The 16,388-nt window shown below is 39.6% G+C and overlaps 1 protein-coding gene across 2 annotated transcripts; it reads left to right on the top strand.

Moving 5' to 3' along the window:
• The first annotated feature begins 5,451 nt into the window (after positions 1-5,451).
• LOC121787335 lies at positions 5,452-9,779 on the top strand. Of its 2 annotated transcripts, none has more exons than XR_006047338.1 (3): positions 5,452-7,650; positions 8,030-9,400; positions 9,525-9,779. XR_006047338.1 is itself a non-coding variant. In XM_042186039.1 (3 exons), exons 1-2 carry the CDS (start codon positions 6,837-6,839, stop codon positions 9,391-9,393), a joined length of 1,083 nt encoding a protein of 360 aa, XP_042041973.1. In that variant the 5' UTR covers positions 5,452-6,836; the 3' UTR covers positions 9,394-9,400; positions 9,525-9,779. The 2 variants fall into 2 exon arrangements, 1 of the variants encoding a protein (XP_042041973.1); XM_042186039.1 differs by having other exon boundaries at positions 9,125-9,400.
• Positions 9,780-16,388: the final 6,609 nt, after the last annotated feature.

Below are 16,388 nucleotides of genomic sequence, written 5' to 3'. Positions count from 1 at the left end.
GAGTGTTGTTGTCGTTGGACACGCTCGACTCTCCTTCAAAAATTAATCCCTCAATCCAAATTACTATTAAATTAGTATAGGGAAGTGGGGTCGATCCCACGAAGATGGATTCGTGAGTAGTGTTTAGAGACTCTGGAAACAAGCGGCTGCTGCCACGCAAAGGGGTTGAGGTTTATAACAACTACCACTAGACCTAGGCACGGAATTTAAAAGCTAGACCTAAGAAACAGAATAGTTGTAAAATCTCGCTAGACCGTGTAAATGATTAACTAAATATGACTAGGCAGGAAGAATTAAAAAGTGGGGACCAGGACATTCAAATAAGGTAAGTACGGTAAAAGCTGCAACTAACAAACTCATGCAATTTCCTATCCAACTCAGAAACGTAAATGAAGAAAACAGAGCATACTGCTAGATTCGAACAGAATATAGAAATCAGGACGCCGGAAACTCGCTACGAATCGGAAGTACATCAGATCTACATAAACTGAACGAAATGAAACGAAAACACGTAAGCTAGGCATAAAATTAAACCAACACGACTCAGATTCACGTCGAATGCTTAATCCACTCCGGATCTAAGACATCCGAACTCAACACCCAGCACAATCAACTCCATAGCTCCGATTCTCACAGATCTACTCAAATCAACTCCAGATCCCAACAATCACAGACAACCCTACGACATCAACTAGTTAAGAACCCGATTCATCCACAAACAAACTCCATTCTCCCAGATCCAACCACAAACCTGCGATAATCTAGAAAACAACCAACTCCAACAATCCAACTCAGAATTCAAGTAAACATAATCGACAAACAAAGATCAACACAGTTGGCATAAACTAAAACGAAACTTGCATAAACACAGAGAATATCCAGAAAACAAAGAGGTCCGAGCCTCGAACAGCGAAGCTCGGTGAATTCAGCAGAAACGTAAACAGAAAATAAATTGTTTCTTCGCCCTCAAGTAGGACGGTGTTACCACCAGATTGAAAAGTGTGTAAGCTAGAAGTGAACCCCAAGTATGCCCTGAATTTCCCACGAAAGAACCCAAGTGTGTGAAGAAAAGTGAACTAAGCTACAAGCTGTTGGCGAGGTCTCCAACCGAGAAGATCCCTCCAGCGTGCATGCTTCTCTCTTTTATAGACGCGGACATAACCTTCTAGAGTCTTCGTAGAAATCTCTATTCTACCCTTCAACTCTGAGGCTTCCTCCGTCAAGCAATTTTCCGCATAATGTCCACTCTTTCGCCTTCTTCCTAGGTCCACGCAACTGTCTTCCTTCTTTGCTGGACCTGGCGAAAATCTTCACATACCTGGCTTAAAACGCGTGTTAGACCCAGAAATTTCACGAATTAAAGCCCTCGACCTATGCATGAAATTATCCTTATCAATTATATGTATTGTTTGTATTTTGTGTAAAGTGTATAAATTGCGTGTATTTTGTGCAGTGTAGGAATTTTTTGTATTTTCTTTTGTGTGTGTATTTTGTGTTAATATTTGTAGTGTGTGAGATGTGTATGTGTATGTGTAAGTGTACTGTGGCGTATATTTTCTGTATTAGTGATTGCATTGTATTTATAGTGTGTAATGTGTGTATAATGTGTGTAGCGTTTGTGTTTTGTTTAAGTGTGTGTGTGTATTGTGTGTATTTTTCAATATAGTGATTGCATTTTATTTATAGTTTATGTAATGTGTGTAGCGTTTGTGTTTTGTTTTAGTGTGCGTGTGTGTATTGTATGTATATTTTATATAATGTGTTAATGTGTGTTTAGCACAATGTATGTGTTTCGTATATAGCTTGTAATGGTGTATATTTTGAATTTTTAGTGTAGTTATATTTGGTGTGTATTTTGGAAAGAGCTTGTAATGTTGTATATTTTAAAATTTTTAGTGTATTTATATTTGGTGTGTAGTATGTGAATTATATGTATTGTTTGTATTTTATGTAAAGTGTATAAATTGTGTGTACTTTGTGTAGTGTAGGAATTATTTGTATTTTTCTCTGTGTGTATTTTTTGTTAATATTTGTAGAGTTTTGTGATGTGTATGTGTATGTGTACGTGTAAGTCACACTTAACACATGCTTGTCCTCAAGCGTGGAGGAACAAACCAAAAAGTAATAAGTCGGATTCTAGCCTTGTTACTCCCTTGATTGACCATAACCTAAAACTGTTGTTACAAATGAAAAGAAAACACGAAAAAAGAAAAAAAAACAAAAATCACTTACGAGAAAAACATAGAAAACACATTAAAAACACATTGAACAAGTTATATTTTCAACCATTCCTCCCCTTGGGATCGAGTGCAATCCGGCTTTAAGCAGCCTTGAACTTCTGTCGCCCCCCTTTTTCCTTGCTAGCCAGTATATCAGCTCGTCGAGATTACCCAAGCTTTCGGCCAAACACTAGATTCGCTCAATTACTCAATCTTCACCAGGGATGTCAGGATTGTTTTTCTCCACACGCTGGACCACAGATGCTTCGGACTTAGATCTCACGAGTAGCTCCTCAGGGTCTTTAAAGGTTGTAACGGGGCCGTTGGCTTGTAACGGTTGGGGTGGATGTTCCTAAGGCTCTATGGTTCAAAACTAAACTTGTCACGACCACATCTCCCTAGTCAAAGAAAGTGTAGCTATATCGCGACTAAAACTTACTGAAGCTGTCTCAACTCATCATAAGATGCTTAAATCAAAGGAAACATTGTCTGAAATGTGTTTAGGGTACAAATCATACTGAATCGGAGTAGTTATGTAACAATTATCTTTGCTAAAAGCAAGTTCTAAATTTTCGCAACAGAAGAGTACCAAGACAGATGTAATATGTATGAAGACATACTACACCAGCTATCTTCCTACTTATTTAGCCTTCTGTCCCAACACCTCCTCGGCTTTGACATCGATCAACCTGCACATTAAGAAAAACAATATGCAGGGTTGAGTACTTGATGCACTCAGTGGGCTCATGCCGAAAACATTTTCTCTTTTAGTTGTCAGCCAAGCTGAGTGAACGCAGGGTTTTTCTGAAAACAAGTCCCGGTCACTAAAACTGTTTTTTCTTTCTGACAAATGACTGCAGTCATTTAAACTTCTGATGATATACCATATCGGATCTGTGTGAACCGGGAATGTGGCCACATTCCACGATCACCGGACCGGCCAACCTGGCGCTAGCACACAGTCCCTATGTGAACACTAGTCCGAGTAGGGTTTGCGGCCCTACTGGGACCCGAATTCGATTAAACTGGTTTGGCATAGCCAACAGATAGGTAATCATAATCAAAACATGGCATGACAACTCATTCAAAATAAATAATGTTTTCACATAAAACACGCTTTAAAAGAAAGAAGAGCCCACCTCGTTTGCTTAAACTAGTTTGGCATAGCCAACAGATAGGTAATCATAATCAAAACATGGCATGACAACTCATTCAAAATAAATAATGTTTTCACATAAAACACGCTTTAAAAGAAAGAAGAGCCCACCTCGTTTGCTTAAACTCTTTCAAACGGGCGCTTCCTGACTTGAGATTACTCATCGTGCGACGACGTCCCTTTATAACAAATGATATACTTAAATTAGGCTTTAAGTAACTATTTATCTTGCATGTATGCATGCCTAAGCGTGTGCTTATTGTTTTACTTCTTTCTAAATTTAGAAATCTTAAATCCTTAATTAAATCAACGATTTAATTTATTCGGAGTCTTTCCGAACTGCTCGGGTATAATAAATTCCCGGATTATTTTCTTTAAGTATTTTAAAATACTTACTTGGACTAGTGAAAGTCCCACTTAATTATTTACCGGATATTGTATTAATCACGACTAATGTTTTCTTTCCTTCCATGGCTTAAGGAATAATTCCTCATTCTCACAAATTAATTGGGGCTGTGGCTAAGAATTTCTGTGGCCAGTAATGTCGTGAACCGACCTAAATTCTAGTAACTCTTTCTGGGCCCAAAGTTTAAATGGAGGGGTCCACTTCTTAAATTCCCTGGCCCAACTGAATTTATTGTTGATGGCCCAAGGGAGAATAATATTAAGCCCACATTTTATTAAAAGCCACTAGTGGCCCAAATTCTTTTTTATTTAAAAGGCCCACTCCAAATTAAATGGGCATGGCCCAAATAAAGAAAATACTCCCTTCCACCATCAGCCTCCTTCTCAAAAGAATTCCCCCAATTCAATTTCTCAAATCCCAAATTTTGAAGAGGAAATCCCTAGCCTCCACCCCTTCTCTCTTTCATCGTTCGACATCGCAGCCCATCACCACCGCCTCTATCTCCGGCGTGTAATGTGTGTAGTGTTTGGGTTTTATTTTAGTGTGAGTGTCTATTGTGTGTATTTTTAATAAAGGGTTTGTATTTTATTTATAGTGTATGTAACGTGTGTAGCGTTTGTGTCTTGTTTTAGCATGCGTGTGTATTGTGTGTATTTTTTATATAATGTGTTAATGTGAGTTTAACACAATGTATGTGTGTTGAAGATAGCGTGTAATGATGTATATTTTGAACTTTTAGTGTATTTATATTTGGTGTGTATTTTGAATATAGCGTGTAACGGTGTATATTTTGAATTTTTAGTGTATTTATATTTGGTATGTAGTGTGTGCATTATATGTATTGTTTGTATTTTGTGTAAAGTGTATAAATTGTGTGTACTTTGTGTAGTGTATGAATTATTTGTATTTTTCTCTGTGTGTATTTTGTGTCAATATTTGTAGTGTGTGTGATGTGTTTTGTTTGTATTTTTAATAAAGGGTTTGTATTTTATTTATAGTGTATGTAACGTGTGTAGCGTTTGTGTCTTGTTTTAGCATGCGTGTGTAGTGTTTGGGTTTTATTTTATTTATAGCGTGTAATGTGTGTAGTGTTTGGGTTTTATTTTAGTGTGAGTGTGTATTGTGTGTATTTTTAATAAAGGGTTTGTACTTTATTTATAGTGTATGTAACGTGTGTAGCGTTTGTGTCTTGTTTTAGCATGCGTGTGTATTGTGTGTATTTTTTATATAATGTGTTAATGTGAGTTTAACACAATGTATGTGTGTTGAAGATAGCGTGTAATGATGTATATTTTGAACTTTTAGTGTATTTATATTTGGGGTGTATTTTGAATATAGCGTGTAACGGTGTATATTTTGAATTTTTAGTGTATTTATATTTGGTATGTAGTGTGTGCATTATATGTATTGTTTGTATTTTATGTAAAGTGTATAAATTGGGTGTACTTTGTGTAGTGTATGAATTATTTGTATTTTTCTCTGTGTGTATTTTGTGTCAATATTATGATGTATATTTTGAACTTTTAGTGTATTTATATTTTATTAAAAGCCACTAGTGGCCCAAATTCTTTTTTATTTAACAGGCCCACTCCAAATTAAATGGGCATGGCCCAAATATAGAAAATACTCCCTTCCACCATCGGCCTCCTTCTCAAAAGAATTCCCCCAATTCAATTTCTCAAATCCCAAATTTTGAAGAGGAAATCCCTAGCCTCCACCCCTTCTCTCCTTCATCGTTCGACATCGCAGCCCATCACCACCGCCTCTATCTCCGGCGAGGGAGATCGACATCAAGGAGATCTTTCTCCTTCTCTCGGCAGCATCGCTGCTGTCGCGACACCAAATCGCCGTAGCCTCTACACCGGATTCAGCGAGTCGCTGCCGCTGAAATATTCACGGCGGTGGAGACGCTGATCGTGCCGTCCGTCGCCGTCTCTACACTGGTCGGGAGTCCGCTGCCTTCGGAGTTACCGTGCCGCTGGCCCGTCTGCCGTCTTACGTGGGAGCAGCTCATTCTCCGGCAATGGCAGCATCGCCACTGGACGTCGGTCCCTGCCCTTTCTTTCTTTCCAGCGCTGTCGCACAATACCGAGTTCAGACAGTCCAGCTCCCCCTTCCCGGTAGCGGCTCCGTCGCCATCTCCGTCAGTTCTCCGGGGCTCCGTCGCCTAAGCTAAGTCCCCCTTCCTAGCTTGTACTAGTTCTTGAGAGTTTACTGAAGTGAGTTATAGTGTATGGAGCTACTTGGCAAATTTTTGTGATGTTGCTGTAGTAAACCTTTAAGTTCCATCTTAAGTGATTTGTTAGATTCGACATTAGTTCTATAAGTTCTGCTCTATGCTTTGCTATCTCCCTCAATCTTAAGGCATGTTCTAATGTGATGCAAAGTGGTGTCGTGGAAGTTACCTGTTGTGGAGTGTTGAAAATATATACAGTGACAAAATAAGAAGTGGAGATAAGAAGTGGCAAAATATCTGCATATGACCTTTGGACAGCTGGATCCTAGTCAGCAGTGAGGTAGCTTAGTTAGTTAGTTAGTTTGTTATTTTTGTTAGTTTTGTTAGCTTAGCTTTGTTTTTCTCGATAGCTATATATAGCTTCCTTGTCCATTGTAATCACAATTTTTTGATGATCAATAATAGAACACTTCCTCACTTTTCATTCTATGGTTTCTGGTTCATCATTTTCTACATGGTATCAGTGAAAATTATCTCATTTCCGCTGTAATTCTCTACTTTTATTCCGATCAAATGGCTCCTCGCGGCGGCGGCAATCAGTTCTAGCCGGCGGAAGACATTTCTAGTCCTTACCACCTACATCCGAGTGACAATCCCGGTCTGCAACTGGTATCTCAACCTCTTACTGGTTCTAATTACATAAATTGGAGTAGATCTATGTCTACGGCTCTCTTAGCTAAGAATAAACTGCTTTTTGTTAATGGTGTGTTGTTGAAACCAACCGATGATGATCTCCTTTATCACGCTTGGATCCGATGTAATAGTTTGGTTGTATCCTAGATTAGAAACTCTCTATCACCTCAGATTTGTTCTAGCATCATGTATCTAGATGATGCGAAGGAAATATGGTCAGATTTGAAAGATCGCTTCTCACAGTGTGATTCTGCACGGATATATCAACTCAAGCAGAAAATTATGTCTCTAACTCAAGGAGATGATGATGTCAATACCTACTTCACTAATCTTCGAATCATTTGGGATGAGTATAAGCATACTCAACCAATATCCTGGTGCATTTGTACAAATTGCAGATGTCAAAGTGCAGCCAAATGGCACAAGCATCAAGAAGAAGAGTGTGCTATGCAGTTCCTAATTGGATTGAATGCTTCTTATTCTCAGATCTGTTCTCACATTCTATCTATGGTGCCTTTACCTACTTTATCTAAGGCTTTCTCTTTAGTTCTCCAAGAGGAACGACAACGAACTATTGGAGGATATAGTCAATCTCCAAAATATTCTCCTCTGCCCCCAGCTGTGAGTGAGCATCCATACTCTGCTAATACAGCTTCAACTTACTATAACAGAACCAGAGTTTGTACTCATTGTGGAAAAACAAATCACACGGCTGATAAATGCTTCACACTTCATGGATTTCCACCTAGCTATGGCAAGGGAAAGTTTAAACCGAATCAGAATTGGAAGAATTACAGTAACTCTAAGTCTGTGAATTTTGTTGATGACACCATTCCAGAGGCATCTGAGAAGGCTGTTACTTCTTCAACTATGCCTACATTCGATCAGTGTCAGCAGCTGATTTCTCTACTGCAGAGCCAACTTGCTACTGGTTCCTCTTCCCTTACCTCTTCAGCCGCACAAAATTTGCCTTCACCTACACAATCTCCACCTTTTACAGGTACTACACTATATCAAACTTTGATTGCTAATGTTTCAATTCCATCACATATTTAGGTACTACACTATATCAAACTTTGATTGCTAATGTTTCAATTCCATCACATATTTGGCTCCTAGACACAGGAGCAACTCACCATGTATGTTGCAACCTTTCACTCTTCAGCTCTTCATCTCCTGTCAATAATGCATCTGTCAAATTGCCAAATGGCACCACAGCTTCTATAACTCATATTGGAACCATTTCCCTTACACCATCAATTACTCTTCATTCAGTTTTATATGTTCCTTCTTTTACCTTCAACCTCATTTCTGTGCGCTCATTAACCAGCTCCATGTCTTGTAATGTGATTTTCACTCATGATTCGATTGAAATTCAGGAAGCTTCTCGGGCAATTGTGATTGGGAAGGGTAGAAGAATGGGAAACTTGTACACTCTAGATGTACTTTCTAAGCAAGCAGCTACTCAAGGTCATTCCACTCACCATACTTCTCCCTCTGCTTCCTTGTCTGTTACTCTTTAAATGTCAATTCTGTTATTAGTATTGATGTTTGGCATAAGAGATTGGGCCATTTATCTTTCAGCAAATTAAAAACCATGTCAGAAACTCTCTCTTTCAGTAATAAAAGTCATTCATTGTGTGAAATTTGTCCTCTTGCTAAGCAACAACATTTATCCTTCCAATCTTCTGACAATGTTGCTAAAAATCCTTTTGATCTCATTCATTGTGATGTTTGGGGCCCTTTTACTCCAAGCACACATCAAGGATACAAATACTTTCTTACTATAGTTGATGATTGCTCGAGATTTGTCTGGACTTTCTTGATGCAGACAAAATCTGATGTCAATATCATTCTAAATCAGTTCTTCAATACCATTCTCACTCAGTTTTCAAGAAAGATCAAGGCCATTAGATCACTAGTTGGACAGCTGGATCCTAGTCAGCAGTGAGTCAGCTTAGTTAGTTAGTTAGTTTGTTATTTTTGTTAGTTTTGTTAGCTCAGCTTTGTTTTTCTCGATAGCTATATATAGCTTCCTTCTCTATTGTAATCACAGTTTTTTGATGATCAATAATAGATCACTTCCTCACTTTTCATTCTATGGTTTCTGGTTCATCATTTTCTACGTGGAGCTGGAGTTGTGGACTCCTTCCTTTGTCACCTAGTTCTCGGCTTGCCTTTGCAGGCTGACTGAGGTTCTTGCTTCTCGATGAAACAGAATAATCTTTCCTAGGAATCTTCTTACTCTCACTCTCTCCCTCTCCTCTATTCTCTGTCTACTGATTGTGAAGTGGATTTGTGGTGAATGGAGGGTATATAAATGGAAGCTGTACCTTGTAGTTTGTTGAGATTTAGCAGAATCAGATATGGAAGTTCCTTGTCTTTCGATTCTTTGCAACTACTTTAACTGCATTTTGGTGATATACCATGAACAAGGACGTTTGTATTTATGCTATTAGTTGATTTCTTTGCAGGTGCAAAACTGAAATGGTGGTTAACTGCAGCTTTGCAGGGCTGTTGCAGCTGTAAGGGATGGATGGTGTTGCACGGTTCATTTTCCCCATGGCAGTTCTGCTGTAAATGCTGGGATGCAGTGTTTGTTAGCTGTGGATCTGCAGAGGTGCAGCGGTTGTACCCTCTCTTTTCTGTGGGTTCGGAGCAGCCGTGCTGCAGTTTTTCCTCTCCTTTCTCGGCTCGTGGCAGCCTTGCAGTGGGTCTGCAGCTCCAGGGTGGTACAGATTGAGTTGCAGGTACTCATTGCATTCGTTTCTTTCTCATTTTAATAGGGTTCTCGCTCCTATCTAAGTAAGGAGGTGCTGCCTCCTTTCCTTGTCTATTTCTCTCTGGTCCAAAGCTAAGGCATTTTAGCTACAGTCTACAGGGAATGGGCTGGCCTACATACGGCTTATCGCCCTAACGTCTCCGCCCTTCGGGCCTTTCTGAACCTAGGCCGAGATGGCTCGCGAAAGAGGCCGATGAAGCCCTCTAGAATATACTAGTTAGTTGGCGTGTATCTCGTTCGCCTTTGTTTTCACTGTATGTTTAACGTTTGTAATTTTAGACTTAGCTCGATACTAAACGTTGTGTTTTTGTTTACTCGAGAAATAAACACATACTCTTTCTTCTTTAGATTTCGAGTATTTATTTCATGCTTTCCGAGAAATTAGATCTCGGCTATTACAAAACTACTTTACTCTGATGCGAGGCAACTGTGTGTGCTTGGGCGCTCGGCTGGGTGACTTTCTTGGCTTGATCTACTTTGATTGGATTTCTTCAACTGGTCAGTAGGCTTCTTGGTGGTTTTGCCACTTATTTGATTTTCTAAGGGTTATATAGGGGTTAAAAGATGGGCTAGGAAAGGGGTTCAAAGGAAAGGATTTTTTTTCTTTCGTGTGGGGGGTTCCTAATGCCCTTAGGATTTTGCTACACGCAGTCACCTTACCCTAGACATCATGTGGCAGTCACTCTTCTTTTTTCCTATGTGTTTAGTGGAAAGTGGTTCCACTTTAGGCCTTTAACTCACCATTTAAGAGGGCTTTCGTGTTTGGCTCTAAGGTTGGACTTTTCTCTCATACTTGCATCCTCTATATTGACTAGGATCTATTGGGGGTGGTTTCCATTGTTTAGCATGCTTTATTTACCTCAATTGCCCTCACCGTCAGATTGAAGCAGTTGAGTTTTAAGCCCGTTCATTAAACACATATCTTAAAAAATATAACTATTCTAAAAAAACTAGAACAAAAATCCTAAAAAAACTAACACACAGCCCTAAGACAAGAACTAGCACGTAAGACATATACACACATGTCATACTAGCCATTATCTCCCCCTCCCACTTCACTAGTGTCTGCCCTCAGGTACGGGCTGTGAAGAGGAAAAATAGGAAAACTAGTACGACAGACACAAAGATAAAAACAAACAGAACAGAAAAAAACATACTACGTCTAAAAACATCTCACACTTAGACTATGCAATAGGCTAAGTGTGAGCGTATTAAACGAAAAACAAGAAACAAATAACAAATAACAAAAAAAAGCAAAATGGTCAGTCAGGTGGTGGTCAATTGTTCCTTCTACTCCTTCTCGGGGTGGGGTTTGGTGCAGGTGCTTCCTCTGGTACGTCCTCGGGTTGTTCATCTCCATCATCGTCAGACTCCTCTCCTTCATCATCCTCCTCAGCCGATTCATGTCGTTCAACACTTCTACCAGCTTGGCCACTCGCCCAGGCCTCGCTGCTCCTTTTACTTGTTGCCAGTTCCTTGAATATGTTTTCCATCACATCTGCTAGACGTGCCAACTCTGCCCGCGCCTCTCTGTTCTCAGCTTCCAATTCCGCCACAGCCCTCTCCAGGTTCGTCTGCCTTTGCTCTTGGGCCTGGACTCCCTAGCCAGCCAGTACTCTTCCCTAATATACACCGTGTTTGTGCGGGTGAAGAAGATAGCATCAAATAGGCCAGGAGGGTCCACCGTGAACATGGGGGACAAATTCTTCGTCTCCACCGTGGCTATGTTGTTTCTCACAATGGCCCCTAGGATATGGTAGAGGGATAGATTTCTCGCAGGATGAGTGCCAATCAAATGGCATTGATAGGCGGTCCAGAACCCAAGATGCACCCTTCTTCCGCATCTAGCGCACCATAGAAGGTACAATTGGTCATTGAGGTTTGGACGACAGAGTTTGTCTGTCCTAGCAGGTTGTAATCCAAGTAGAGTTGGACGAGGCGCAGGATAGGGTTGTTGAAATGGTTGGAGAGGGATATGGTAGACGCAAACTGCCCAGCAGCTGGACGGGTTAACTCCTCCCACGCCTCCTGGGCATTTAATTCCACATGTCTTCGAGGGATCCCCCTCTCCCCGTTCCTCCATTCAGGCCCTATGGCCTCTCCTAGGCTGCACATACCAAGCCTAACTGTCCACTCTATCAAACTCATGCTCACTTCCCTCCCAAACACCCCGAAGGTTATCGACACCTCATCCAGGTCAGTAGTGACTTGGAACCTAAAGGTGGTGAAAAACTCATTCGCCAACCCAATGGGTATATTGGGGTCTCCATTTTCTAACAACCAATCAAATCCCAACGCATGTATGTGATACGACCCCACGTGGAGGCCCCACGATAAGGTCCATGGCGAGGTGACTACGGGAGGAGCTCTCTACTTTTGTACAAAAGGGCATGCTGGAGGAGTTTGGGAAGAACGGGGAGCCCGCGATGAGGAACTTGCTGAAATTTGAAGGAAGAAGCATTCTACCAGACCAGGTGGGATTCGCTGTAACAAACCACCCTGTCGGGTACAACCTTCTGGAGGAGCTGCAGCCAAACTTCCCCACCCAGCCGGGTACCCGGGTGGCTTGGCCAACGCGTGAAAGGGTCACAAAGTTTCACTCGGCCGGGTGACATTTTGGTCATCTCGTCTACCCGGCCGGGTGGTGCACGGAAAGAAGCCGGAGTCCAGAGACTTTCACCCGGCCGGGTGATTTAACACCATAATATCCACCCGGCCGGGTAGAGTGACGCTGCTTAGATTGTGTGGGTCTTTTTCTTGGGATTTGGGCCTAAACTATAAATACTCCTTCTTCCTATTTTATTCTTCAGTTTTTGCTGAAATCATAAACGCTACACACATTATACACGCATTACACACTATAAATAAAATTCAAACACTAATACAGAAAATATACACACTGCACGTACACATATACATACACATGCACATCACACATACAGAAAAAATACAAATAATTCCTACACTACACAAAATACACACAATTTATACACTTTACACAAAATACAAACAATACATATAATGCACACACTACGCACCAAATATAAATACACTAAAAATTCAAAATACACACCAAATATAAATACACTAAAAACTCAAAACATAAAACCATTACAAGCTATATTCGAAACACATACATTGTGCTAAACACACATTATATAAAAAATACACACAATATACATGCGTACTAAAACAAAACACAAACGCTTCACACATTACAAACACTATATTAAAAATACACACAATACACACACACTAAAACAAAACCCAACCGCTACACATTATACACACATTACATACACACTATAAACAAAATGCAAACACTAATACAACAAGTATACGCACTACACGTACACATACACATCACACACACTACAAATATTAACACAAAATACACAGAGAAAAAGACAAATAATTTCTACACTACACAAAATACACACAATTTATACACTTTATACAAAATACAAACAATACATATATTGCACACACTATACACCAATTATAAATACACTAAAAATTCAAAATATACATCATTACACGCTATATTCAACACACATACATTATGCTAAACAACACACATTATATAAAAAATACACACATGCACACTAAAAACAAAACACAGAAGCTACACACGTTACACATGCACACTAAAACAAAACACAAACACGACACACAGTATACACACATTAAACTATTAATAATACACATACACACATTATACACATTATACACATACACATTACACATACTCATACACACATTATACACATACACACATTAAGCTGTTACCTTCGAGTTTTAGCTTTTTAACTGTGGATCTTGGTTGTGAAGTTGTTGATCTGAGTTGTTATCAATGGAATCTGTGTTCATCTGATTTTTGTGCATACTTGTTGGATTCGACCACAATCACAAGAATCAAACATCCATCTCTGTGGGATTCGACCCTTGCTCTCACTATACTAGCCAGTACATGTGGGTTGAGGAAATTGTTGATAACAGGTTTTTAGGTCGTCGTGCCAACGACACAACTAGATTGGGAATCACCCTCATGACAAGTTGATTACACGAGCCTGCACAAAACCTTCTCTTTCAGGTATGTACCGCGTATGTATACTGAGTATAGTGTGTGTATATTGTCACCGCTGTGTGTATTGTATACTTTGTGCGGGTAGTGTGTGTATTTTGTCAATACAATGTGCGTAAAGTGTGTTATTTTTGTGTAGCGTTTTGTGTATAAAGTGTGTAGTATGTGTATTCCATTTAGTGTTTGTGTATTTTATTCCGTCTTTAGTATGTATTTTGTGTATAATGTGTGTAGTATGTGCAATCCATTTAGTGTTTGTATATTTTATTTATAACGTTTTTGTGTATTTTATTTATATTGTGTTCAATATTTGTAGATGTGCCAAGTGTGTATAAATTGTGTATTTTATATGTATATTTGTTGTATAGTATATAAACTGTGTATTTTGTGCTAGTCTCTCTAGTGTATGCAATGTAGGTATGTATGTTTGCAATACATGTGTTGTGTATTTTATTTATACCGTGTTTAATATTTGTGGTATATACCGCGTATGTATACTGAGAGAAGTGTGTATAGTGTGTGTGGTGCAATGTGTGTATTGTGTACTTTGTGCGTGTGTATTTTGTCTATACAATGTGCGTAAAGTATGTTATTTTTGTGTAGCGTCTTAGTATGTGTATACTGTATTTTATTTATATTGTGTTTGTGAATTTTATTTATATTGTGTTTAATGTGTATAATATGTGCCACGTATGTATAAATTGTGTATTTTATATTGTATTTTATGTATACATTTGCTGTATAGTATACAAGTAGTGTATTTTGTGTTACAATCTATAGCGTGTATAATGTATGTATGTATTTTTACAATGTGTACGTTTGTGTATTTTATTTATAGTATGTTTAATGTTTGTAGTATGTGCCGCATATGTATATATACCGAGTGTAGGGTTTTTATAATGTTTGTATTTTCTATATGTATCCCGTGTACAATGTGTAGTGTTTGTTTAATATATACGTGTGTAAAGTGTGCGTATTTGTGTGGTGTATTGATAAGTCGTATTTTAGGCCTTGGTTACTGGTCAGTATGATGAGCTTAACATGCATATTCTGCAAGAAAAGTTGCTGCGTAAGTGTGCAAGAAATGGTACAAGTCAGCAGGAAAGGAATTGGAGGTTTCAAGTGATAAAGGACGCCAGAAGGGTGCGATACTGACCAGGATGCATGCCCAAAGGCCCGGGACGGAGAGGAGAGGATGCTAGTAGACGACCAACTATTTAACAGGGGCAAAAATGACAAATTACAAGGAAGAACAACCCTAATCCTAGGGCAAGCCTCCATATAAATAGAAGGTCACATGAAGAATGAAGGGGGACTACTCATTTAAGAAGCCACCCTTAGAAACCGCTCCCGAAAGTCTTAGTTCCGAAGCGGAGGCTAGCACCACACCTTTCGTTCCGAAGCCATCAGTCAGAATCACTTGAAGATCTCGGAGTTCTACCGCGGTCATTCGCCGTCAATTCCACCAGCCGTAGTAGTCGCGAGAATACAGTTTCATCGCCCGGAGTGGCAAAACAATCTTTACATGCTTTCTTAGTTTAACTTCGTATTTCATTTTATTTCGTTGGATCTACAGTTCGAACTTAAATATCTTGATGTTTTTGAAGTATTTTGTTGAGATCCAAATGCTATGATATGGAAGTTGGTTTTATTTCATCTTTTCGTTGCAATCGTATTTCATTCTTCCTTGATTAGTTAGATCCAATTGTTTGCATGAGTTTTCGAAGTGTTGAGGCATGAATTCGTTGAGTAGGCTAGATCGGAGTTTGCTAGTTAGGAGGATTCTAAGTGTTTAATAGTTCGATTCGAAGTTTAATGCTTGAGATCCGAGTTTACATGACTGTCGCCACCTTGCATGTTAGCCATCATGCGTAATCTGGGATTATCAGTTTTTAATCTTCGAGGTTTAGCTTTTTAATTATGGATCTTGGTTTGTGAAGTTGCTGATCTAAGTTGTTATGAATGGAATCCGTGTTTATCTGATTTTTGTGCATACTTGTTGGAGAAGACATTATCTACCTCCAATTTGTGGACCACTTTTACTTTTCAGCTACTTTTACCTTTTGTCCTTTACCTTTTGTCAGACTTTTGGCGAATCTGGCAGTTCATCAGCCAGTTCGGTCGGAGATCCGTTTTGTCTCTATCTGCCTATTTTTAGTAAACTTGTGCTTTTCACATGCACTAGAGTCTTACCAACCTACCTTTCACGTGCCCAACCTGATCCCGATATGAGAACTTTTTACCAGTCAGTAGAGCACAGGTCTACCCTTTGGTTTGCGTGTAGATAGAACCTCAACCCAAGTGTGGTAGCTAACCAAACCCTTTCCAGATTATCACCATAATCACCAGAAGCAAACATCCATCTCTGTGGGATTCGATCCTTGCTCTCACTATACTAGCTAGTACATGTGGGTTGAGGAAATTGTTGATACCAGGTTTTTAGGTCGTCGTGCCAATGACACAACTAGATTGGGAATGACCCTCCTGACCAGTTGATTACACGAGCCTACACAAAACCTCCTCTTTCAAATGGCGTCGTTGCCGGGGATGGATGACTTTCTTATTTTCTATTGTGTGTGATACTTTGGCGTATATAGTGTTCATAATTTTTCCTTTCTTTTGTTTATCTAGTGTACGAGAAGGAGCTCTCAACCTTTAAGCAGTGGAGGCCAAAAATATTCCCACGAGGATCGATACTTGTTACCACTGGTTCTGGCCTGTCGACAGCCTTATCTTACCTAGTTACGAGTAGCTACGAGGACAAGGATACCATAGAGGAAGCAGAGCCAGTATTACCAGTCAAGTCAGAAGGAAGCCCAGTAAGAATGGCCGAAAACATTGAAGAAGATCCAGAGATCGGGTCACTGAATGC

This window comes from Salvia splendens, chromosome 22, assembly GCF_004379255.2.
Source record: "Salvia splendens isolate huo1 chromosome 22, SspV2, whole genome shotgun sequence".
NCBI lineage: Eukaryota > Viridiplantae > Streptophyta > Magnoliopsida > Lamiales > Lamiaceae > Salvia > Salvia splendens.
This window is presented reverse-complemented; position numbering and strand designations above follow the sequence as displayed.